Source organism: Euleptes europaea, chromosome 13, assembly GCF_029931775.1.
Source record: "Euleptes europaea isolate rEulEur1 chromosome 13, rEulEur1.hap1, whole genome shotgun sequence".
In the NCBI taxonomy this organism is placed as follows: domain Eukaryota; kingdom Metazoa; phylum Chordata; class Lepidosauria; order Squamata; family Sphaerodactylidae; genus Euleptes; species Euleptes europaea.
The window spans coordinates 52,954,860-52,980,559 of NC_079324.1; the positions used below are offsets into that span (position 1 = coordinate 52,954,860).

Genomic DNA, 25,700 nt, shown 5'->3' on the forward strand with positions numbered 1-25,700 from the left:
GCCCGCTAGAGAAGCCGCTTTAATTCACAGACCTATACACACCTCTTTATGTTTCGACAAGCTACATTCAAATCAAAATTCTTGTCAGACTTCCTTGATCATATTTCTAAAATTGGGGTAGAGGTGGAAGCGGGACCAAAAGAAATGCAAAAACAAGAAGGGAGGGGGAAACCTCTATTCAAAGGGAAGTCTAGAAACATTTAAAAATGCAAATGTATAGGCAGAGATACTGAGATGTTTCATAAATGTGCAGGAGCATCAGCAACCCCCCCCCAAAAAAAACACACACACACACACAATCTTCATAGAACCAAATAACATCTCGGACCATACCAAGATTACTTATTTCTCAATGATTTACTTCTATTTCTCTTGTATGTGCACTTTCATTAAAATAGTTTTAATAACCATGTTTGTCTGTGTTAAGTATTCAGTCGCACTTCCTGGAAAATGATTGCTTAGATCCGAAAAGTTGAAATCAAGCAAATTGGAGCCTTCTGCTCATTTAAGTTACAGGAAACCCAGGGCTAAGACTAGGGCAAAAACTTTCTTTCCCACTATCCTAGCATGAATCCAATAGTATTCTCCCACTGCTGCCTCCCAGCAACTAAGTTCCATCTATTTGCTGTGGCCAAAACCAGTGGCAGGCCGCTCCTACAAGAATCAATACCCTCTTAAAATCATCTGAGCCCTGTGGCGCAGAGTGGTAAGCTGCAGTACTGGCAGTCAAAAGCTCTGTTCACGACCTGAGTTTGATCCCTACGGGAGTCAGTTTCAGGTAGCCGGCTCAAGGTTGACTCAGCCTTCCATCCTTCCGAAGTCAGTAAAATGAGTACCCAGTTTGCTGGGGGTAAAAGGAAGACGACTGGGGAAGGCACTGGCAAACCACCCTGTAAACATAGTCTCCCTAGTAAACGTCGGGAGGTGATGTCACCCCATGGGTCAGGAATGACCCAGTGCTTGCACAGGGGACTACCTTTACCTTTTACCTTAAAACCATCTACGCTCGCTGTCAACACCCCTATTGTTTTAGAAGTAAAACTCACTGCAAAAAGAACCGCAAATATTCAGTCTTTTACCTTCCCTTGTGAGGCCTTCCTCTCTCAGGCATCCCAGCAGACGTCCTTCGGTTCACCGTTGAGTACTCTGGGTCCATCTCGTACCCCTCGTCGTCCACGCCTAGGCTACGGTTATCATCCTCAAGCCCATACGGCTCCGGTTGGAATCGTTCTGGCTGGGAGCGGTTCAAGTCCACGTTGCTGCCTGTTGCCACTTGAGGTTGTGCGAGAGGACCGTAGTTATCCCTTCTGCTCGGCAAGGTGAAACTGCCATCCTCCGGCCGGTAACTGTTCCCAGGGACGTAGGCGTAACGTGGACGGTAATTGACGCCACGGGACAAACTGCCATAGTTGTCAGGGAGGTCTCCATAACCGTCATGGCCCATGAAAGGACGATATTGGCCATCGTGGCCATCAGGGTAGGTATCATTGTAGCTATTGTAAGACCGTGTCAAGGTGGAAGACGCTTGCGGTGTTACATAACGTTCCCCGTTCTTCATGTGTCTTCTGTCTATTGAGTCAGTGTAACTACCCATGGGAGATGAGCCATCCATCACAGGGAGGCCGTCGGGACCAAGGGGGACTTGGCGCACTGTCCTAGTGGTGACAGTTTTCACCATTTTTGTAACCTGTGGGATAGAGAGAGAGAGAGAGAGCACACTATCAACACAGGAGGTATTTCAAACACAGTGTCCAATCCAAATGTTCTTTTAGTAGTATGGCACCTGCAAACAATCATCTTAATACAGTCGGGGCTCAGTATGGCTTCAAGAACAGTTAAATTATCTTCCCGCATGGGTCTGCCATATCAAATGGATAGTACCCAGGCCAGTTTGTTTAGGAAATTTGCATTCCACCTCTCCAGACCTCCTTAAGGTGGCTCACCACTAAAACAACCAAACAAAACCATGATGAAGCGGCCTTATATTGAGTCAGACCATTGTCCAACCAACATCAGTACTGTCTACTCAGACTAGCAGCAGCTCCCCAGGGTCTCAGGTTAGAGGTCTTCCCCATCATCTACTATCTGATCCTTTTAAACTGGAGATGCATTGAACCTGGCACCAGCTGCATGCCAAGCAGATGCTCTACCATTCAGCCACAGCTCTTCCCTGCCAATCAAGACAATAAAAACGAGTCAATAAAACCATGTGATACTAGCATGCATGGGTCTACCTTATGACATGGGGAAGGGGAGTCAAATGTGTGGTCTGGTACATAGTGTTCCGAGTATGTGAATGAAAGTTTTAGGAAGGTTGGATCTGGTCCTAAATGGTAAACTCCCCAGTTAATCTAAAACTGATAATAGACTGACTAGACAAGGAGAAACAAATGACTTTGCTCTCCCTCCCATAGTGGTATTTCTGTTGGGATATGTAAATAAGAGAAAGAAGTATGAAGCCCAGTGTACAGATCAGGTCAGTCTCTCTGATTCACTTACTGACAATACTATCAAACGCCAACAGTTTTCACCACCGTGGAACACAGGCAAACTAAAAGCTATCAAGAAATGAAACTGCACAGAGTAGCAGCTAGAGTGTCGAAGGAAGACTCAGAAGATCTGGATTCAAAACCCCACTCAATTGTGAAGCTCAAGGGGTACCCTTGGACCTGTTTTTCTCTTTCCACTTAACCTAATTCTCTAGGTGAGCAGGAGGATAAAATGAAGGCGGGAAGAACGATGTATACCACTGTGATTTCCTTGGAGGAAAGACAGGATTAAAAGAACACAACGTTGCCACATGATGTTCGATTTGTTGTGACTATACATCAGCAAATGAACGCCATTTTAGGGCGAAACCATTTCAAGATGACATCCTTAAGCAGGAAAAAAAATGCTCTTCAATCCTGATGTAGATCATTGGCTTCCCAGTCACACTATGAGTCTGTCCTATTTACTGCCGAAAACAATTTTTGCTGTCACCATGACTCACATGTGTTGATTTCACGCACCAGAGTTCAAGCCCCATAATTTTTTACAGACCCGTTAGCAAATTTATCAAGGACGCCAGCAGTGGCTTGCAGCTGACTGCTTGGTACACGAGCCAGGCGGACTGTTGGCAGGGCTTGTCATCGAGCCCAGGAGAGGATAAGCAACAGTTCCTTCTCTTGGCGAGTTGAAACCCGTGTCAGATCTGCTTGGCCACTCAGCACCCAGCCAAGTGCAGAAGGGCTGGGGGTGTTTCCGTCTAGACATTAGGAAGAATTTTCTAACAGTTAGAGCGGTTCCTCGGTGGAACAAGCTTCCTCGGGAGGTGGTAAGCTCTCCTTCCCTGGAGGTTTTTAAGAAGAGGCTAGATGGCCATCTGTCAGCAATGGTGATTCTATGACCTTAGGCAGTCCATGAGAAGGAGGACATCTTGGCCATCTTCTGGGCATGGAGTAGGGGGTCACTGGGGGTGTGTGGGGGAGGTAGTTGTGAAATTCCTGCATTGTGCAGGGGGTTGGACTAGGGGACCCTGGTGGTCCCTTCCAACTCTATGATTGTGTGATGCACGTTTCCAGTTCAGCCACCACGAGAAAAATATTGTGATGCAAACAATCACACCTTTCTCACACATGGTATTGGAGAGGGGCAACATTTATTCACCTAAGTACATATAAACGGCTTTTCCATTAAAATAAAAATCTCTACTATACAATAAAATGAAACTAAAGCAACAAAAGAAGAAATGAAAACAAGAAAGAGGTAAAAACAAACAGCAATCAAAACTAAAAACAGGGTCAGAGTAGTGGTGGAAATCAGATGTGGTAGAAAGTGCCGTCGAGTCGCAGCTGACTTATGGCAACTCCGTAGGGTTTACAAGGCAAGAGATATTCATAGGTGGTTTGCAGTTGCCTGCCTCTGCATAGCAACCATGGAATTCCTTAGTGGCCTCCCATCCAAATACTAACTAGGGCTGACCCTGCTGAGTTTCTAAGATCTGATGACATTGGGCTAGCCTGGCCCATGCAGCTCAGGGTGAAAATCAGATACAACCCAATAAAACAAAAGAAATAATCAAAACTAAAAGCCTTGGAGAATGAGGAAAGATTTGAACCTGATGGCAAAGATGAAAGCAAGGCAGGTGTGTCACAAATTTGTTTTGGGGAGGATATCTCACAAACAGGGTGCCACTTATTCTGGATGGCTCTGATCAGGCCTGATTCAGACACAGGCATGCACTTAAGAAGCCCTAGGCACTCAGCTTACCACCCAGTTATGCTCCAGAGGATAGACTCTATGGCATTACACCCCACTGAGGTCCCTGTCCTCCCCTGGCTCCACCTCCAAATCTCCAGGAGTTTCCCAAAGTGGAGCTGGCAACCCTACCCCCACCCCACTCCTGTCGGTGGACAGAGGGGACTGGGCAACAAGAGGGTATGTCCATGCGGAACGGGCCAGCCAGACGCCCTACATCACATAATTTTAGATTGCCGTTTACATGAAGAACCCCATAAAAATTTATATTACCCTTTATCAGCAAATGGATGGCCCCTTATAGAACATCCACTTGCCAATTCTTGCTGAATGACATTACAACTGATGTTACGGTGAAGGTGGAGGAGTTTTTGGCAGAAGTTGTTAAGGTTAAGATTCAAACTCAATTTTAATCTAGATATGCATTATCTGTTTAGCTCTGACCTTGTGACCATCAATTTTATTATGCCAATAAAGGTTATCTGATACTGACTGGGCAACCCTAGGCTAGATTCTGCTTCTCATCAGGACGGAGCAATTTTCTCCCTCTCATTTGTGAGATAGGTGATTAGGAGGGCCTCAGAACACAGTGGGAGTTTGGAGTAACGCTTTCCTAACAGGTGTAATTTGTATTCAGCAAAATGAATGTTTGAACTTTAATGATAAATAAAAAGGAGCAGGTATACAGATTCCTCTCTGACAAGGAGCAAACACTCTAGCTCTACACTGATCTGTTTTATGAAGAAAAACAGCCATAGCCTTTATCAATTAATTAATGCCAGCCAACCTTACTACAGGAAGAGAATGTATGTGAGCAGCTTTCTAAAGTGCTATATAAAGGCAAAGTTTTGTCATAATAGAAGAAGAAGAAGAGTTGGTTTTTATATGCTGACTTTCTCTACCACTTAAGGCAGAACCAAACCGGCTTAAAATCACCTTCCCTTCCCCACAACAGACACCCTGTGAGGTAGGTGGGGCTGAGAGAGTTCGGAGTGAACTGTGACTAGCCCAAGGGCACCCAGCTGGCTTCATGTGTAGGAGTGGGGAATCAAATCCGGATCTCCAGATCAGACGCCACCGCTCCAAACCACTGCTCTTAACCACTACACCATGCTGGCTCCATACTGGCAAAGTTCTGTCATAACACTGTAAGGTAATAACAGACGTGCTAAGTATTCTTATAAGCAAATTTGGTAGATTTCTGAAGATGAGCAGAGATTTGCACATTTCACAGTTACTGGACCGGACAATCTGCTCTTAGGGCAGATTCCTTTCCCCCCTGTTCTGTTTGCAGAGATTGGCTTGAGTCCAAGTAGGCTTCATGCAACCATAACAAAATACTTCATTGTGCCACCCAGGGTGGGAGTAGAAAATTCCACAGAGACTTTGCAGTATTAACAAATACACACACACGTACACAGAGCAAATACTTAGCTGCTATCCATTCAATGATATGCCCATAAAAGGAGTAAAAGAGAGTGGTTTTCATTTTCGCTAAATCCAAATGACTGGGGGGGGGGTCAATATATTTGCTTTCATCAGCACAGAACGGCAACCACTTTTAAGCTTTTAAGATTGTTTAGGTCAGCAGGTGTTTGGAAAAGTATGTCAGCCAATCTGCAGCCTGGACATAAAGCTAAAAGTGTAGCGTTTTTACACCGAGCAAAAGAAAAAAAGAAAACAACTTCAGAATCTGCATATGGCATGTTCAGTGGTTCAGAAGCAAAAACGAAAGAAGGAGGGGGAGGCATTTTTGACCAGCAGCGATGGATTGAAACCCCATCGATCTGTCGCCAGATTAGCCCAGCTACTGCAAAAACACGAAATAATTAGAGCATGTCGCTGTGAGCAACTCCAAGCATATGTCCCTTGGTCGGGCATATCGATAGAAGAACAGGAAATAAGGGGGGAAAACCCACCAAAATGGTAAGCATCTTGTCCCCAAGACATCTGTGAGGGAATGCTACTCTTCTGCCTAATGAGGTCCCACAAAGTTAGTAAAAACTGCACAATGGCCACCCCACCAACAAAATAATTAGGCTGCCTCGGGTGCAGAGCGATGCAGCACCAGCTACCGGCAGGAAATCCACTGTACCACGAAAGGCAGAGATCTCCCTGCGTCCTGGGGGGTTTCGTGGGTAATTAGACTCTTCTCTGAGGCACAAATCTATTTTGGGTGTTTTTGGTAAGCTAGAGGAAAAGGATATCATACCAGTTTCACGGGCACGGAAACAGTCCGCCCATCTCATACGAAGCAGCCAATTTTGGATCACCTACAATGTCAAGGAAAGGATTTGGAGAACACAAAGCAATATTGATTCAAGCTACACAGTGCAATAGAGCCTTTCCTCTGGACATGATTCAGTACACAGTTTGTGATATCTGACTGACAGGAGAAGAACCGCATGCAGCCTAAGATTAGGGTTACTAACGCTGGGTTAGGAAATTCCTGGAGATTTGGGGGTGGAGCCTGGGGACGGGAAGGAACTCATCTGGATATAATAGAGAGGTCCCCCCCCATAGAGTCATAGAGTGCCCCTTCAAAATAGCCACTTTCTCCAAAGGAACTGATCTCTGTAGTCTGGAGATCAGTTGTCATTCCGGGAGATCTTCAAATCCCACCTGGAGGTTGGCAAACCTGCCTAAAAACAGATGAGTCTATGGATCACCTTAGGGTTGCCAGGTCCCTCTTCACCACTGGCAGTAGGTTTTTGGGGTAGAGCCTGAGGGCAGGGTTTGGGAAGGGAGGGACTTCAATGCCATAGAGTCCAATTGCCAAAGCGGCCATTTTCTCCAGGTGAACTGATCTCTATCAGCTTGAGATCAGTTGTAATAGGAGGAGATCTCCAGCTGGTACCTGGAGGTTGGCAACTCTAGATCACCTCCATACTGGAGCTAGACAATGGAGGACTATCCACCTTTCCTTATGTTTGTGTGTGTGTGTGTGTGTAAAGTGCTGTCAAGTCGCAGCCGACTTATGGCGACCCCTTATGGGCTTTTCAAGGCAAGAGACTAGCAGAGGTGTTTGCCATTGCCTTCCTCTGCAAAGCAACCCTGGTATTCCTTGGTGGTCTCCCATCTAAATGCTAACCAGGGCTGACCCTGCTTAGCTATACCGTGCTGCCTTCCCTCCCTTCCTTATGTTTACTAGCACTTAATGCAGGGGTGTTGAACTCATTTGTTTCGAGGGCAGGATATGACATCAATGTCACTTGGTCGGGGCCGAGCCATGCCTCGCCAGCCAGATTGAAAGTGGGAGGGTGGCTGCCTCGGCTGGCTCGCGGGCCGGATAAGAGCTCTCAAGGGGCCGGATCCGGCCCGCGGGCCATATGTTTGACGCCCCTGAGTTAATGTGTTATATGTGTTCTGTATTTTTATTGTGTGTGTGTCTCCCGCAGGAAGGACATTATGATAGTCTACTTTGGAGGTCACCAAGGCAAACGTGACAGGAAATTCATAGGAGAGCAACCCGTTTAAAATTTACACAATCTCAACATAGAATCTCAACAAATCCATCCCAGGTATCCACTATTGCTTGAGTGGTGGTTGGTCCTTAGGGGGAAACAGTCCCACAAGAGCCACCGATAAAGTAATTCAAGAGGCTTTCAACATTTGCTCATATCATGCGGAAGGCACCCTCTGAAGCGTGTCTGCACCAGCTGTTTCCCCCAACACAGCCAGGGAACATCTGGTGCAATTCAAGCCTCATTCAAATGCTGCCCTTTGGTATGACTCCATTTCTTGTGGGGTTTGGGGGAGCGGGGATGGGGGGCGATTTAGCAAAAACTGCATTTCTCAGTGAAGAGGTATTCATTTCCCTAACAAAAATCCACATGATGTGTGGGCAGCATTGTGAGAAATACCGTGTCCTTTTCTGTCAGAAGATCTGCTCACAAGGATAAAGGCTGTTGCAACGTAATAACAAGTAGGAGCAAGCAAATATTGTCATTCATTTAAAATACATATATATTCAGCTTTGGTCAAAGGTTTTGGGTTTTGGGCAATTTAAACAGTATCTATCACACATACAACGAATGTCATGACGTATAATGCTGATTCACTGAAGCACAAATAATGGCGGGAGATGTGCACAAATTACAGGGAGGAAATTCAGTACCAGAAAAAAGTTAACGCTGTAAAAAATAAAAGTCTCAGAGGTTCGATCTGCATCAGGGAGTTGGAAAATCAAAACGGGGATTTTCGGGTCAAAACAGAAATACAAAATCAGAAGTGACCCTAATAATAAGGGACAGTTTAATGTGATTTCCAAAGGCTTCATACTTTTAATACGATTGAAACAGAGATATGGACACAGAGGCATTAGCACCTTGCACATCTGAGACCTGTACATGTTACCGTGAGGGGGAGAGAAAGAAAGAGGTATTGATCACTAGGGTTGCCAACCTCCAGGTAGTAGCTGGAGATCTCCAGCTAGTACAACTGAACTCCAGCTGATAGAGATCAGTTCCTTTGGAGAAAATCACCGCTTTGGCAATTGGACTCTATGGCAATGAAGCCCCTCCCCAAACCCCACCCTCCTCAGGCTCCACCCCCAAAACCTCCCGCCAGTGGCAAAGAGGGACCTGACAACCCTATTGATCACATTCATATTTCAGGTGGTGCATATGGGGTTCCCAGGACACCTCCTGTTCAGGCACTAAGCAGGATCAGACCTTACGCAGTTTCTGCAAGGTTGCTGCGTTGCGTGGTCTCTGACCCGATCCTGGGACTGGGGGCTTTAATCAAAAGAGCGAGCAGAGGAAGGGCATGAAGCTCACGCCTCCAATTTCGGTGCGTCAAGGTCTCCTGTGATTTTAAGCAAAGCGGTAGAAGATGGACTTCGAGCTGGCCTAGAATTTCTGAATATCCAAGGAACAAAAGTTTTGAAGCACGATAAAAGATGAGAAGGTTTGCCTCTGGTACAGAAAAAAAAACAACAACATTTTTCTGCTAAAAGAAGGCTGTGAAAGCACCCCGTTTGCATGTGTGCAAAAAATGGGAGAGAGAGAAGTATTTTTTATCCTTTCATGAAATATGGATAGCAATTATGAATTCTGATCTCTGCAATTTTCAGCACGACACCAGAATGACACCATCCTGATTTAACTTTTTCAATATCTTACTGATAATACATGCTCATGTATTAATAAAATGACAGCTAAATAAATAAAATTTCCTGCACCACAGGAAAATGGGGGGGGGGACTGCACACGCAGAAAGAGAAGAAGGGGCTTTGATCTCTACAAATGGCAGGCCCCCAAGACAAATTATAACGGGACCCATCTTGTGCAGACAGCAGATGACATTCCCCACCTTTGCCAAACGATCACCGTGGGAAGGAATTGTTGGGATAAAAACTCAGTATTTCTGTAGCAAAGAGACCTTGGCCAAGCATTTAATGTGCGAATATCCTCCCCTAGGCAAGCAGATTCCTTTCAGAGTCTCCTGTGCTTGAGAGGGGCTTTCATGACCTTGGAGGCAACTAAGAACTGACAGGTATATTTCCTCCGAGTTAGCAGAATCGGGAACAGAAAGCCACGTGAGTACTGCTAGGCAGTGTTGATCCCGCTTACAAATAACTGAGACATGTTCGCGAGCGGCTCACCTCTCTAAGCATCCTTACACCATCCCAGTCTTGTGCCTTAGATATGAGCTTAAACTATCAGAGTTTGAGCTACAAATGAGGAATTCCCCCAGAAAGGGCGGTCTAAGGTCGTTTAAGCATGGGAGTTTTACCTGAGGTTCGTTGCTCGCTGGACCCACCCTTTCCTGTTGGGAGTCTATGCACCAGCAGTCTCCAAGCTCAAATCAGGAAGTATTTGGAATCCCCACCCCTTGAAATGCTGCTTTGTATTGCTGTAGTGAGAGAAACGTTCCCTCCCCCCAAACCCAATTGCAGCACAAAAAAGCATTTTAAGAACCTAAAACAAAAAACGGAGCAATCTGAAGGGGGGGTGGAATCTAAGCCTTGGTTCTAAAAAGCCTTTCTTCTGCTCAGAAAGAGTTCTGAGGAAGCAGGAAGAGGAAAGGGAAGGTCCAGGATTTGTGAGGTCTGGCAGCGAGGTCATCTCTAATGGAGGGAAAACTCATGCATAACTCCAAGGAATGACCGAGACAGACGGGAGTGGGGGTGAGCGTGAGTGAAATAGCCATGCATCAACGACCTTAGTGATTCTGGAGCTCCAAAACTCAGGGATAGTGCCCCAGAACCTTCCATCCTAACCTACCTCACAGGATTGTTGTGGTGATAAATTTAGCAGGGAGTAGGGATGTACATTGGTGTGAGTTCTCAAAAGGAAGGGCAGAATAAAATGCTAATAAATAAAGAAAAATTAAGGAAACTTTAACAAATAATACAATTTCTTCCCATCCCTAGCTTTCTCTGTCCTACACACAGAGATGATTAAATGGATAGCCTCATAAATCAATATTAATTCTTTCAAGTGCACAAAACACAAATATTAATATCTCACAAAGCTTTTCTTTGTTCAAACGAATACGTCTGACTAAATAGTTCAGCACTCTCAAGTAGGCAAGATGGTCGTTCCCCCTCCTTTAATACTTCAGGTGAATTAAATATTTCATAAGAGCTGACAAAACTGGAAAGATTTTTGTCAGAATTGTGCCATAAAACAGAAAATAGGTGAGGAGAAAGCGCTCAAGGATAAAAGCATTTTGACATTTCCGAGTGCTTATTTTTGACATATAGACTGTAAAATTACCAGTCTGAAGAAAGGTACACGCCATTACCTTGTTAACAGGAGACTATGAAAGAACTGGCCCTTCGGAGGCCTATGAAGCAGAAGGTCACCCATCTCCTCTCCCCGACGTCCACTTAAGTTGAAAACAGCTGAGCTTTTCAAAAAGAACCCGAGGAAGTTGACCCCCCTTATTTCTCACCTGAAGTCTAAAAGAGGAGGAGGTAGATTTCCAGCAGTACAAATGGTCCCAGGGCCAGAGTCTTTGAAAGACTGTCTGCGCCTATATATACCAGTCCAGTCATTTAGATTGTCTGAGAAGGACCTTCTGTGAGTGCCCCAACCTCAGACATAAGAACATAAGAACATGAGAAACGCCATGCTGGATCAGACCAAGGTCTATCAAGTCCAACAGTCTGTTCACACAGTGGCCAACCAGGTGCCTCTAGGAAGCCCCCAAACAAGACGACTGCAGCAGCAGTTGGGGAGGGGCTGTGGCTCAGTGGTAGAGCCTCTGCTTGGCATGCTGAAAGTCCCAGGTTCAGTCCCTGGGATCTCCAGCTAAAGGGACTAGGCAAGAAGGTGATGTGAAAGACCTCTGCCTGAGACCCTGGAGAGCCACTGCTCTTCTGAGTAGACAGTACTGTCTTTAATGGACCAAGGGCCTGATTCAGTTTAAGGCAGCTTTCATGTGTTTTATTGTCCTGCCTGTGTTCCACAGCACCTAATATAATAGGCATGCTCCTCTGATCCTGGAGAGAATAGGTATGCATCATGACAAGTATCCATTTTGACTTGTAGCCGTGAATACCCCTCTCCTCTACGAACATGTCCACTCCCCTCTTAAAGCCTTCCAGGTTGGCAGCCACTACCACATCCTGGGTCAGGGAGTTCCACGATTTAACTATGGTGTTTTATGCACGGTCGCCTAACCCTCCTTTATTCCCTGTTTCAGCCAGGAACAAATTTTTGGGAATGCACGTCACCTCATTCCTTGGAAGCTCAAAGCTGCTTCAATGCAAAACGAACCCGGCTTTTCCCATTCCTCTTCTGGACCGAGTCAAACCGTTCTTCCTGGCTCATTCCAGAGCCACAGAGCGAGCGGTTGAGCTTCACCTCACCCTTTTCCAAATCCTTCTTCAAGGCAGCCAAACAGGAGAAGCACAGAAGATTGGCTTCTCTCACAGTCAATCACGAAGCAGTGTGTAAAGAGGCAGGGATTCAAGTGCTTCCTGCTCCCTGCTACTTTGGAGCTCTTTCTGAGAAAAGAAAGGCTTTTTCAAAACGAGGTTTGGATTTCTCTCCCCCCCCCCTTTCAGATTGCTCTGTTTTTTTGTTCTTAAAATGCTTTTTTATGCGGCAGTTGAGTCTGGGGGGGGGGAAGAAGTCTTCTCTCAGGGTGAGTTGTGAAGTCAGCCAATTACAGAGCAGCATTTAAAGGGGTGGGACTTGATTTGAGCTTGGGAGACTGCTTTTCTGTATTCATGCCTCCACTAGCACACTGTTTCATCCCTGCAATTCCAGCCAATGCATACCGTTTCCCCCAACCCGGGTTACTTTGATCCTGGCTGAAATGGGGAATAAAGGAGGTTAAAACGACCATGCATAAATGACCTATGCGTTGTGTGAAGAAATACTTTCTTTTATCTGTTTTGAATCTGTAACCTTCCAGCTTCAGCAGATGACCCCGCATTCTAGTATTATGAGAGAAGGAGAAAAGCTTTTCCCTGACATGAGCTCGGCAGCGATGTTGATGTGGCCTTCTTGGTGATGGTACCTCCCCCCCGCCCCCCAGGTTTGCCTGGTACTTGATTTATTGAGGTGAAAATTTTCTTTTCTTTCCTCAAGCTACTAGTCAAGTGTTGCAATGGTCCAAGCAATCCCGCTGGCTGAGTTCCAACGTATCATTTTTGGCGAGTTTGATGCTTTTTTAGATCTTGCTTTGAGGTTCCTGTTTTTATTACCAGCATTTTATGATCAAGGCTGTTTTATTACTGTTTTACTGCTGTCCCGGTGACTATTTTATATTGTTTTAAACAATGCTGAAGCCCAGGAGCCTTCTGTGCTAAATGCACAGGGTAATAATTCAATAAATAATAATATATAAATTGCGCATGAGTTGTGGATTCTCCTTAATTTCAGCACGTGAGGTGCCCAGTTAGGATCACGTCTCAGCACACATGGAGAATGGGTTTCAGCCTCCCCCCTCCGGCACCATTTCCCCAACCTGAAATAGTCTCAGTGGGAACTATTTTGGGAAACTCTTATGTTCCTTGGGATAAATGTGACTTTCCCCAACAGAACCCCCTGGGACTGTTTCAGGCAGGGAAAACTGCACAGGGGGGAAAGAAGAAGAGTTGGTTTTGATATGCCAACTTTCTCTACCACTCAAGGGAGACTCAAACCGGCTCACAATCACTTTCCCTTCCCCTCCCCACAACAGACACCCTGTGAGGTAGGTCGAGCTGAGAGAGCTCTAAGAGAGCTGTGACTAGCGCAAGGTCACCCAGCTGGCTTTGTGTGTAGAAGTGGGGAAACAAATCCAGTTCACCAGATTAGCCTCCGCTGCTCATGTGGAGGAGTGGGGAATCAAACCCGGTTCTCCACATCACACTCCACCGCTCCAAACCACTGTGCTTTAAGCACTACACCACGCTGGCGTAGTGACTTCTAACGATCGGAAAAGACGTGCATAATGAAAATGAAGCTGCAAAGTAGTGGAGGGGGTGTGTGATCGCCACAGAAACAACCGGCGTATAAAAGGCCATTAAACCTTTATTAAAGGGACAGGGTATATTTCTCCATTCCTGTGGCCTTTGTAATGTGTAAGGAGGCAGTCTAGATCTAGATCTGATGAGATCTGTTATCTGAGGAAGTGAATCTGGGACCTTCTGATGCAAAGAAGGCGCTCTGCTCCAGAGCCCCAACCCTTCATGAGTCGGTCGCTTGTCATCAAATTCATTACAAACCCGGCTTGCAAAAGGCGGCTCACCTCGATTCAGCAAAGTTTTCGAAGTCACCAAAGCTCAGGAGAAAAACAATAGGTGAAGTGTTTTATGCAAATCAAGGGAAGTTCTTAACTCTCCTTGTGCGCATTTGACAGGGGGAGAAAAATTAAGCATTTCAGTGCAGCAAGATGAGGACAGCGATAAGGATCCGGAAAAGAAAGGCATGTAAGGAACTTATTAAAGAGCAAATTTCATCTGGCTTGTTTTATTAAGAGATGCTTGACTGCTATGGAAGTGGGGGGGATCCCTTTATTCCGCTGCAGTGTTCCTCTACTAGAAACTTAAATGGTTTGGGCCTTTCTTGGCCAAGGTGACCTTCATTATTTTAACATGCTAAACGTTTGGCTTCCAAGAGCAATTGCTAAGAAGAGCAGCCAGGGCATCCAATATACTCTTTTGTGCTTTGAATGATATGCCGGTTTCCAGCCAGCAAGGTAAGCAGATGAAAGAGCAAAACAGGATTTTGGAGAACAATTATTCACAGAAGCTGTGTTTGAAATAATAATAATAATAATAATAATAACCCACTGCATAAAGTGAGCTTCTTGCACTCTCTGGCCCCAAATGGCAACTCTTCAGTTCATCCCCATCCCTTTCTTTTATATGGCGGTTCACTGGAATAGGTGCTTCAGAAAGAGGAAGAAGAAAGGAAGCAGAGGCTCTTTGCGTTAATTAGGCTGCTCTGCGATCTTTAAATGGCAGACAGGGTGAGGAGGTAGGAGGGAGAAACTCTGCACCGAAATATCCAGGATTTGCATCTTATATGAGACTTTGGTTCTGGTGCGCAAAAGCTGTAACAACAGCATCAGGACAAAGCCCCACTGTCCTCAGGCTCCGCTCCAAAAACCTTCCGCCAGTGGGGAAGAAGGACCTGGCAACCCTATTGACAGGCCAAGCTGTGTCAATATGTCACGTCCAGGGAAAACCCAGAAGTGATGTAAAGTAGCCCTAAGAATCGCCAGAAACTCTATGGTTTCTGGCAGTTCCTACAGCTACCCTGCATCACTTCCAGGTTTCCCCAGAAATGATGTAGCAACACAGCAACTTGCCTGCGTTCCATGGCACCTAATATAATAGGCATGCTCCTCTGATCCTGGAGAGAATAGGTATGCATCATGACCAGTACTCATTTTGACTAGTAGCCATGGATAGCCCCATCCTCCATGAACTTGTCCACTCCCCTCTTAAAGCCTTCCAAGTTGGCCGCCATCACCACATCCTGGAGCAGGGACTATTTACTATTACGAAGTTCCAACTGAAGTATGCTTTAAAGCCAGCTTGGGAGTCTGGGGATGAACTGACTTACAGAGCAGCTGGCAGGGTCAGCCTCCAAGAGGAAAAAGCGGCCGGCACATCCAGTGGGATAAAGAACAGGAGTTTTGCCAAACCAGGACAGATGGGGGGGGTTTTACCTGAGGGACGGGCAGAAAGGTTAGTCCAGGAAAAAATGTGTTTTGTACAACATGGTATGCGAGCCAGGAGAGAGTTGCCAGCTCAGAAGGGCTAGGGTGTCAAGAGTACAGATATGATTATGGGGTTATTAAGAACAGACCAAGTATTAATTTAAAATGTTTAAATGTTCACTTTCAATTTAAAACTTCCAAGGGAGCTAACAAACAAGTGCAATGTTGAATATTTTATCCGTATTTTAATGTGCTTTGTGTTTTAAAAACAGTTGCTGCACACGCTCGACATAGGGGATTGGGGAAGTGGATGCAGCCGGGGGGGGGGGGCAGAGAGTGCTCCCCAGGGGTCCAATGACAATACCCTGGCCCTTTAAATGTTAAAAATCTACTGCAATAGACCTCGTTTCAGAGGTAAGGTCTACCACCCACTGGACTCAATGGGCAGTAGACCTGGCATCTGGAATCCCCCCCTCAATTAGGGTTGCCAACTCCGGGTTGGGAAATACCTAGATATTTTGGGGGTGGAGCCTGAGGAGGGCGGGGTTTGGAGAGGAGAGGGACTTTAACGACATAGAGTCCAATTGCCAAAGCGGGCATTTTCTTCAGGGGGACTGATCTCTGTCACTTGGTGATCAATTGTAATAGTGGGAGGGCTCCAGTCACCATCAGGGACTCCAGACTCCAGAAACCAGGCCTGTTAAAGGGCTGTTGTACCACCTGCAAATGAGCAGAAAAGCCTTCTGACCCCAATGCAGATATTTCCAGAATTGGAAGACATTGGGAGTACCTTCTCTGGTATTGGATATTGCCCAAAACAAACTGAAGAATACTCTATGCTGTGCAGATATCTAAACAAAACTAGCAGCATGCAAAATAAGCAGTGCAAAAATCTATTCAAAAAACCTACTATAAATGCCACTATAACACTGACATAATAAACAATAGTACTAGTATATTCATTGTGTGATAATGTTATAGTAGTATTTGTGTTTAGTGTACTTAGTATATTTATTGTATGTCAGTGTTACAGTGGCATTTGTAGTAGGCTTTTTGAATAGATTTTTGCACTGCTAATTTTTCATGCTGCTAGTTTTGTTTTGATTGGATATTGCCCATCTGATCCGATACCAGAAATATCAGGCATTTTATTGGCTCGGCGATACCCGATTGCCCACCCTTAGCGTCGGCTACAGATTACTTGATTAGACCAGGCCGACAGTCCTAATATAAATCCAAACTTCCAGGATTCCCGCTGCCAATGAGGGCTCGGTGCATGTCCAGAGAACATACTGAAAACAAAGCAGGGATCTGCAATAAATTGCATTGGCTAGAAGCGGCAAGAGGAAACAAGGAAAGAGATTTGTATTTCTCCGGGTTGGCTCCTCCCCTCCGTCCCCCTGCACGGCTCCTCTAGAGAGGCATCTGGCAGAGAAATGAAAGCGATGCGGCTGGCAGCACGGCCAGGCTGGCAGATCGACACGCCCAGTGGGTGAAGAGCAGCTGTTCCCTTTGCTTCCTCTCCTCCGAAGAGAGGGAGGGAGCGGAGACCAGCAAGGGCAACACCTGTCCTTGGAAGCCGCATGCAACTAGGTCCCCCACAGCTCCCAGGGTGCAGAGGTGGCAGCTGACGGAGATGAGGAGGAGTGTGCGGGGCCATCTTCCTCCCCGCCCCCCAGCTTTCGTGTGGTGCAGCCTTTGTGAGGCGGCCTGCGCATCCAAGAGAGTCCCAGCAGCTTGAGGCTGCGCGGCTGAACAACAAAAAAGGAAACCTGTTCCTGTTTCCAGGGACAACTGGTGTCTGTAGGGAACGTGTGTGAACTGGTGGCTGTTTTCAAGGACCAAATAACACATCAGGAATCCTAGTCACAGAACTCCAGCAAATTTCCACCACTGTTTTTTTTTTTTAATTAGTTCCCCCACTTTTTCCTTCACCGAGTAAGAGCTTCAGAGGCTAATCGGTCTTCTGGCACCATCTTTCATTGAGCAGCCTCCTCCACCCACTTCATGGAGGAGGAGGAGGAGGAGGAGGAGGAGGAGGAGGAAGAAGAAGAAGAAGAAGAGTTGGTTTTTCTATGCCAACTTTTCTCTACCACCTCAGCACCCACCAGCCAACCAGCAGCAGCAGAGCTGTTTCTTCACAGCTGCTTGGACCACCAGGCAAGCTGGAAAACTGGACATGACTTAGGGCACTTTCACGCATGCCAATTAATGCACTTTCAATCCACTTTCAGTACACTTTAACTGTCAGGCCAATTATGCACGGGAGGTTTGGCCTTGAATTTGCCACTCTCTAGATGCACATTTCCACCATCCAAATTTCTCCCAACTCAACAGTAAGCCCCCATCCAGAGTTCTGAGAATTCGGATGGGGGAAACGCGCATCTAGAGAGCGGCAAGTCCAAGGCAAAACCTCCCGTCATTTGCAAGTGGATTTTGCCAGTTCACACAGTAAAATCCAGCTTCGAAGTACATTGAAAGTGGATTGAAAGTGCATTATTCAGCATGTATGAAAGTGCCCTTAAAGTTTGAGGGTTACCCCTTCTGTCTGTCAATCAAAGCCTGGGAAGGGTCTTTCTCTCCCTTTTACTGCTACACCTTCAGTTAATCACCACCGTTTGAAAAGGTTTTCCCCGGTTCCTTTATTAGAGGGAAGATAGCAGGTCTAATACACATTTCCCTTTTGATAACTATGACAGCAAACATATTGCTTATCAGCTGTATGACTATTCTGGGAAAACTCTATCATCCACATGCACGTCTGTCCTTTTATCTATTGGATAGTGTAGGGAGGCCGCTGCTATTGGCATGAAGCTCAATGCCCTATAAGGCTCTGTCTCCGATTTTATCTCCTTGCAAGCTTCAGGTTTCCGCCTTATAATATAACATGCCACAATTAGTTTGCTTTCTCAATAGAGAACGTTGTTCCATGTCCCTACCTTTAATCTTCCTGTTCCTCCATGTATAGCAGTGGTTCCCAAAGTGGGCAGTACCACCCCCTAGGGGGGCAGTGGGATTACCTAGGGGGGCACTGTGATGCAAGGGGGCAGCCGGGGGGCGCTAGAGGTGGGCCCCTTCAACTGTGTTGTTGGATTGGGTAGGGGGCACTGGGGTTGAGTTTGTGGAATCAAGGGGGCAGTGGCCCGAAAGGTTTGGGAACCACTGATGTATAGTGTCTATTTTGATGTTACCAAAACCGCTGTGCTTAATGCATATGATTATAGCCAGGAAACCTTTCCAAAGACATGTTGGGAACAGCCAAAACAGGAAAAAAATATTTCATCCAAGCCCCAAGTTCGGTAAGCTCAAGGCCCTCCTCCTCAGAGAGGCAGCAAAAAGCAAGGCTCAACTGGAATTAGGGATGCTACTGAATTCTGCAGCTCCACTGTTTCAGCTTGAAAATCCCTGTCCCATTTTTGCTTCCTCTTTGGATGAATCAAACAAACATTTATTTTAACATCAATTTCTGCATCCTCACACCAAACCGTCCCCATAAAATGTACACAATTGTTAACGATATTTTTGTGTCAGTCGCCATAGCTAATTCTGGACAATGGCCTCAGACTGTGGTTGAAAATATCTGCATGTACAGATAGGACATATTTTTCTACAAGCTCCAAGTTTACAGAATAATATGAAATATTTAAAAATACACCGTACGATTAGAACATAAAACCATGGAAGCAACATCAAATTGTTTTTTAAAAAAAGAATGCTGCTGAAATCTCAGGAGTGTGTGTTGTGTGGTCTTGGCAGCCATTTGGGGGTTGCTAGGCAACTTCCGACCATTCCAGTCTTTGGTTAAAGTCCATGACGGGGAGGTGAGCCAGATTTTGAAAGGTAAAAGATAGGAGGAAGCGAAGTAAAGTGGGGGGGGGGAGAGAGAGAGAAACAAGAAAGATAAAAAAGAAACACTGATCTCTGTCGGCTGGAGATCTGTTGTAATAGTGGGAGATCTCCAGCCACCACCTGGAGGTTGGCAACCATACCCATTTGCTTTATTTACACTATCACCTAACCATATTCCATAAAAATTTTACCAAATTTCCCCCCCTTACAGATATCTTGCAAGCCTGATTCAGATGAGAGGGAAGGACTGGACCACCCTGGAAACATCACACACAAACTAGGGTTCCCAGGAGCCCGATAATGGAGGGTAATCTCCTGGGAAATCCTGCTGATGCCTGCTAACGCTCAACTGTTTGACGGGCAGAAGCAGGCCAGCCAAAAGGGGGGATGACATCACTTACGGCGCGATGTGAAAGCACCGGCATTGCACCAGGGGGACGGTCTTCTATCACTCCCTCCAATACTCAGAGTTTTGGAGCAAGTGCTAAAGCGTCCCCCGGTGTGATGCCAGCGCTTCTGCATCGCACCAGAAGTGATGTCATCATGCACAGAAGCAGACTGCCACCCCCAATACCCGCTTCCCAACATCTCCCGCAGGTGGCCAGGAGGGACCTGGCAACCCTACACCCAAACAGGGATTTGAACCAGGACTCCTTGTTACAAGTCCAATATTCTAGCTACTACACCACACTTGTTCAAGCACATGAAGCTGCCTTATACTGAATCAGACCCTTGGTCCATCGAGGTCAGTATTGTCTACTCAGACCGGCAGCGACTCTCCAGGGTCTCAGGCAGAGGTCTTTCACATCACCTACTTTCCTAGACGCTTTAACTGGAGATGCTGGGGAATTGAACCTGGGACCTTCTGCATGCCAAGCAGATGCTCTATCACTGAGCCACAGCCCTTCTCCTAGGCAGCAAGCCTAGGCCTATTCCTTGCTCACACTTGCTGTTTAATATCTGCACAAAATTAAAAAAAAACACACCACACATTCATCCACACCCCTCACTGCCCCACTTTTTAATTTTTTTACACACGAAGCAGGCCAGCTACTAAGGGAATGCATTGTGTGTGCTACACACAGCTTTCCTGTAGAAAGAAGCTGTGTGCACCAGATTCTCATCCCCAATGATACTTTCCCCCCATTAGCTAGTCAAAATTTTATACCTTAATCTATGCTTCCTTCTTTTTGTCTCCTCTTTCCCCCCACACAATTTACTGCAGCTTTATGAACCTATACAAAATACGTAGCCAGCGTAAGACACAAGATCAATAAAAAAACAGAAGAGAAAGGGTTACGCAACACAATAAAGCAAACATCAACAATAATTAAACAAGAAAGATATTGATAACAATTAACTCAGGAGTAATTATTTGCCAAACAGATGGATCCAATGAACTCACAATCATAAACGGTTGCTTGTTTTTTGCACAGTGGGAAGCTCAGCAAGATGTTTCTAAGCTAGTAACAAAAATTACGCGAAAATTATCAATATCTCTCAATGCATGTCTTAAAACATATATTCACTTTAGTATTTCTGCAAATATATGTCTATATTGTTATGCCTTTCATTATTTTGTAATTCTTTTTACAAGTCTGGTAGAGCTTCTATTTGATGTTCACCGACCTCTGCCTTCACACAGTGCTTTCTGAAGCAAGGCACATTTAGATCGTTTTTCCACATATGTTGCCACTTATAAACGTAAATAAAAATTCTCAAGTTAGAAAAATAATAATCACCCCACATGTACTCAGGCAAGTTCAGAGGAGGAACCATCACCCCAAGGAATCTCAAAGCGGTTTACAATCACTTTCCCTTCTTCTCCCCACAACAGGCACCTCGTGAGGTAGGTAGGGCTGAGAGAGTTTAGAGAGAACTGCGACTAGCCCAAAGTCACCCAGCAGGCTTCATGTTTAGAAATGGGGAATCAAACCCAGTTCACCAGATTAGAGTCCACCGCTCTTAACCACTACACCACGTTGGCAGAGCATGAGGGTTAGCTACTGTGGTGGCTGCCAGCGGTGAGCCCTTCTAAGGCTCTTAGGCCTCAACAGCTACCCAACAATGACCCTTGACACTGGTCCTGCTTCATGTATTCATAAGAACTTGTTATTCAAGTTATTTATTGTTCTCATGTTACTAATATTTGGACCTTCCCTTTCTCAAATAGGATAAAATGGAGGACAGAAGCACGTACACTACCCTGAGTTCTTTGGAGGACAGGGTGGGATAAAAAGGTTCTGAATACATAGGGCTGCCAGGTCCCTCTTCGCCACCAGTGGGAGGTTTTTTGGGCGGAGCCTGAGGAGGGCGGGGTTTGAGGATGGGAGGGACTTCAATGCCATAGAGTGCAGTTGCCAAAGCGGCCATTTTCTCCAGGTGAACTGGTCTCTATCGGCTGGAGATCAGTTGTAATAGCAGGAGATCTCCAGCTAGTACCTGGAGGTTGGCAACCCTATGAATACATGAAGCTGCCTTTACAATTAATCAAACCATTGGTCTATCAAAGTCAGTATTGTCTGCTGTCTTTCGCACCATCTACTACCTGATCCTTTCAACCAGGGAGTCCAGGGATTGAAGCTAGGACCTTCTGCATGCAATGCAGGGGTCTACCACCAAGCTATAGCTCCTCCCTACTAAATGAATACCAACAAATCAGGGTACCAATGGTGCATATCGTTATTTAGAAGCAACACAGTATGTTTTTTTACATTATTCTCCCTTTTTATCCTCTAATTGGACAAGGTTTAATGATAGCCTCTGGGCTTGGAGAACTGTTTTCCCACCGACTCTTCACAATAATTCATTCATAAAATCTGACCCGCCCTTCCCCACAACTGACCTAGTTTGTGACTCTTGTCAATACTCTCATTGTCACTCCAATCCCTACACTATAGTCATTGGGTTAAGAGTCACCGACGAGACAAGCTAGTTAAAGAAAATAGTACTTCCAGTTTAAAGTGGACAGCTTTGAGCTTGGAAACTGGTACAACGTAGGATGCCAGAAGACTTGCAGTTCTTACTTTGATTCATAGGAGGAGCCTAGCAGGTGAGGGGGTGGAGCACGGAAAAGTGAGAGGAGTGGTACGGTGCTGACAGGCGAAGGTGGGGTGGTTGCCCCAGGGACCCATTCCAGTATGGCAACTGGCACAGGCTCTTGCTGCTCAATGCACTATGAAACATAACCATGTTTGCTCAAAGGGATCCCATACCGAGCAGGATTGTACCAGCTGATGAAAGAAGGAAGAGAAGCCCCATTTCACCAGTGAAAAGGCCATGTTGGGAATCCTGGAACCCCATGGGCAAAAGTTATGCAGGACAGGGATTCCAGTGAGAAGGGAAGTCAGGCAAGATACAACAGGATCCAATCCATTGTCTGCAAATTTTGAACATGAGTGCACTGCCATTCTTTGGTATCGTACTCTATTTGTAACTATCTTTTTTACTATTTAAACTGATGTACAAATATCTATAATACCTATCTATGTATCTATATTTATTATAGCTAAACTACATAGCTATAATCATTATAGCGTGGTGTAGTGCTTAAGAGCGATGGTTAGGAGCGGTGGACACTAATCTGGTGAACTGGATTAATTTCCCCTCTCCTACACATGAAACCTGCTGGCTGACCTTGGGCTAGTCACAGCTCTCTTAGAGCTCTCTCAGCCTCACCTACCTCAAAGGATGTCTGTTTTGAAGAGGGGAAGGGAGGGTGATTGTAAGCCACTTTGAGACTCCTTTTGGTAGACAAAAGCAGGGTATAAAAACCAACTCTTCTTCTTCTATACCTATACCTTGCGTCTAGGACAACCCAAAGAGCTTTCTGTTCTGTCCACTGATCACACGCTTGCCAGAAAAGTGGATTTGACAAGAAGGCATAAAGGAAAGATTTTGTAAGCTTGGACAAGTCAAAACAACTACGAACAGCACAGACATGTATGCTAATAAAGTTAACTGCGGACACAATATTTGCATCAGGTTTTTGCAAAACTGTGCATGAACAAAGATGTTGCCAATTCAAACTGATCGACAGCCATTAGCATCATTAGGGATGGAAGCCCAAAAGGCAGAATTTTATTAAAGCACTGCATTTATTTCTGGCTGATTTATATGATTTCTGACTGGTTTAATTGTCTACTTAAACAACTGCCTGCTGAGCAAAGCATTTATGCAGCTAGGACAGGGAAGGGGGATTGTAGAACTCAAAGGCGAGGTGAGAAAAGACAAGCACAAAAGGCTGCTTGGGCAGTACTGAACAGTTAGGAAGAAATGCAGAAAAGCAACCTGCCTAAGAGCCACAAAAAAGGTCAACAGTCGCAACGATTGCCGAAAAATCAGCTCCTTGTTCGCAAGTGGCAAACAGGATGCAAGCTGAACTGGCAGGCGTTCGAGCATCCCCACTCTGGCCTTGTACGTGGTGATTTTACTCTTTGCCCCAGAAACCCCGAGTGCCTTCTGGTCAACCCCTGATACCCAGCACCCCTATATACAACTGTCCCCTGTCCCCACAAGGTCTTGTTTAAGAAAGACCAAAACCGACACTTCTTACCTTGGTTTCAGTCCTTCTTGTGGTTCCATCTTCTGAGGTCACAATAGAAACGTGAGACGTCGGGGTGCCCGGGTCTTCCTCTACCGTCACCGTCTCCTCGACCATTTCTTGGGGCTCCTGCATCATTGCTATGGAAGTCTGGTTGCTGGGGCTTTGCTCCTGGAGAAACGAGAATGAATTGTGTCAATGCAAAGAAAAGAAGAAGAGGTTAAGGTGACCCAAGGAGGCGAGGCTGTAGCGATGCTGGATACCCTAAATAACATTAGTAAGTGGAGCTCATTTGAAAGTGCCATTTACTGTGCATTTTACAAGAGGTCATTTCTTCGTATTTAAAAATGATTTGCACTCTCTCCGCTCGGTTGATGCTTACAGGGAGATGATTCTGTAAATGCAGAACATCCTGCTTATGTCTGGCTCTAAATCTAAGTAGCTAGTGGGTAGATTCAAACTGCTAGTCTGGTAACCCCAGTCCCACCCTCCATGAATGGTATCCTTTTCAGGGACCAAATGGTGAGAATCAACTGAAATTGGGTTGGTTTGAATGGGCCTGCCTGACATACAATGGACTTTGCGGCCACAATGCTTTGAGAAAACGGGGGAAAAGTCTTTGTGAGGCACTGGGGAGTGTCCTAGCATGGCAGAAAAGCAATAATAGAAATAAATGAAACTTTTTAAAAAAATCTAAGTGGGTGAAAAAAGAGATGGTTCCAGAGACTGATACCTGGTGATCTGAGGCTGCTACCTGTTGATCTGAGGCTGCTACCTGTTGATATGATCCAGTACTTCAGCGAGCAAGTAACTGGTCTCCAGCTATCCTGATCTGAGCATCAAGGTACACGGAGAGCTGCCAACTTTTAAACTGGTCAATGCAGCTATACCATTAATAACAATATGGATTTCTATGCCAAGAAAAGCGCCGTTGGTCGATTCCTGCAGCTTAAACTGCTTTTAATGACACAGAAGCAAGATTGGCTGGGGGGGTGGGGAGTTCAACTGGGAAAATATCCTGTAGCAGTTTGAGTTATATGAAATGGCAGGATGTACATTATGTGATGTGCCAGGGTGATGTAGCAGTTAAAGCAGTAGTTAAAGCATTAGCCTAGGATCTGGGAGACCCAGGTTCAAATCCCCACTCTGCCATGGAAGCTCGCTAGGTGACCTTGGGCCAGTCACACACTCTCAACCTAACCTACATCACAGGGTTGTTGTGAAGATATAGTGGAGGGGAGAGCAATGGTCTTTTATGCATGGCTGTTTCACTCGCCGTCACCCCTCCGCCGACTTCAGGTCTCTGTGTTGATTATGCATGCCGTTTCCCACCATCAGAGGTCACCATCAGAGGTCGCCTCACTCTCCCCCTGTTCCCTTTCAGGTGGGAACTCACATAACAGAACACTTCCAAACCAAAAATACTCCCTGCACACAGCAAAAGAGATGTCAGGAAGAAACATTCTAGCCTACACTTCTCCCTGACACTCTAGCTTTCTGAATATTTGTTTTTTTTAAAAACATGGGTGGTAATTCCATCCCATGAACACCTGCTGCCTGAAGTAGAACAGCCTAGATACAGGTATACCATATTAGTTAGAACTACGCCAAAAAGAGCCATTATGGATAGCTCCACATTTATTAAATTCCTTTTGCCTGGAGGCTGGCCAGTGGCCTAGTTTGAGCACATATAGGAAGCAGTATAAGGTCTTCAGTTTTGGCAGGCATTTGGTGGCTGTCACAAAATAAATAGAGGGTTATTGTAATTTCCTATGTTTGCTTTACAATACCTGTTCTGAGCTCTTGTGACAGTGAGGCACATATACTCAAATACATTACACATTTCATTATTTATGAGAGGTTTGATGACATCTCTCATATTTAGTTGTTTGTGTCCTTCAATTCCCTCGTGGATGGTTTTCAGCCCTCATTGTAAAGCCCATGGAGGAAAGGTTAACAG

General features: G+C 45.6%; 1 protein-coding gene across 5 annotated transcripts in view; it reads right to left on the minus strand.

Annotated features, from left to right (window-relative positions):
- The window catches only part of ARVCF (ARVCF delta catenin family member), a 291,383-nt gene that overhangs the window by 147,546 nt on the left and 118,137 nt on the right, over nt 1-25,700 (minus strand). For all 5 annotated transcript variants that reach the window (XM_056859269.1, XM_056859270.1, XM_056859268.1 and 2 more), the window contains exons 2-3: nt 23,753-23,911; nt 1,080-1,687 (exon numbers count right to left, since the gene is read on the minus strand). In XM_056859269.1, coding sequence (XP_056715247.1) covers nt 1,080-1,687; nt 23,753-23,911 — 767 coding nt within the window. The remainder of the gene's footprint in view (nt 1-1,079; nt 1,688-23,752; nt 23,912-25,700) is intronic.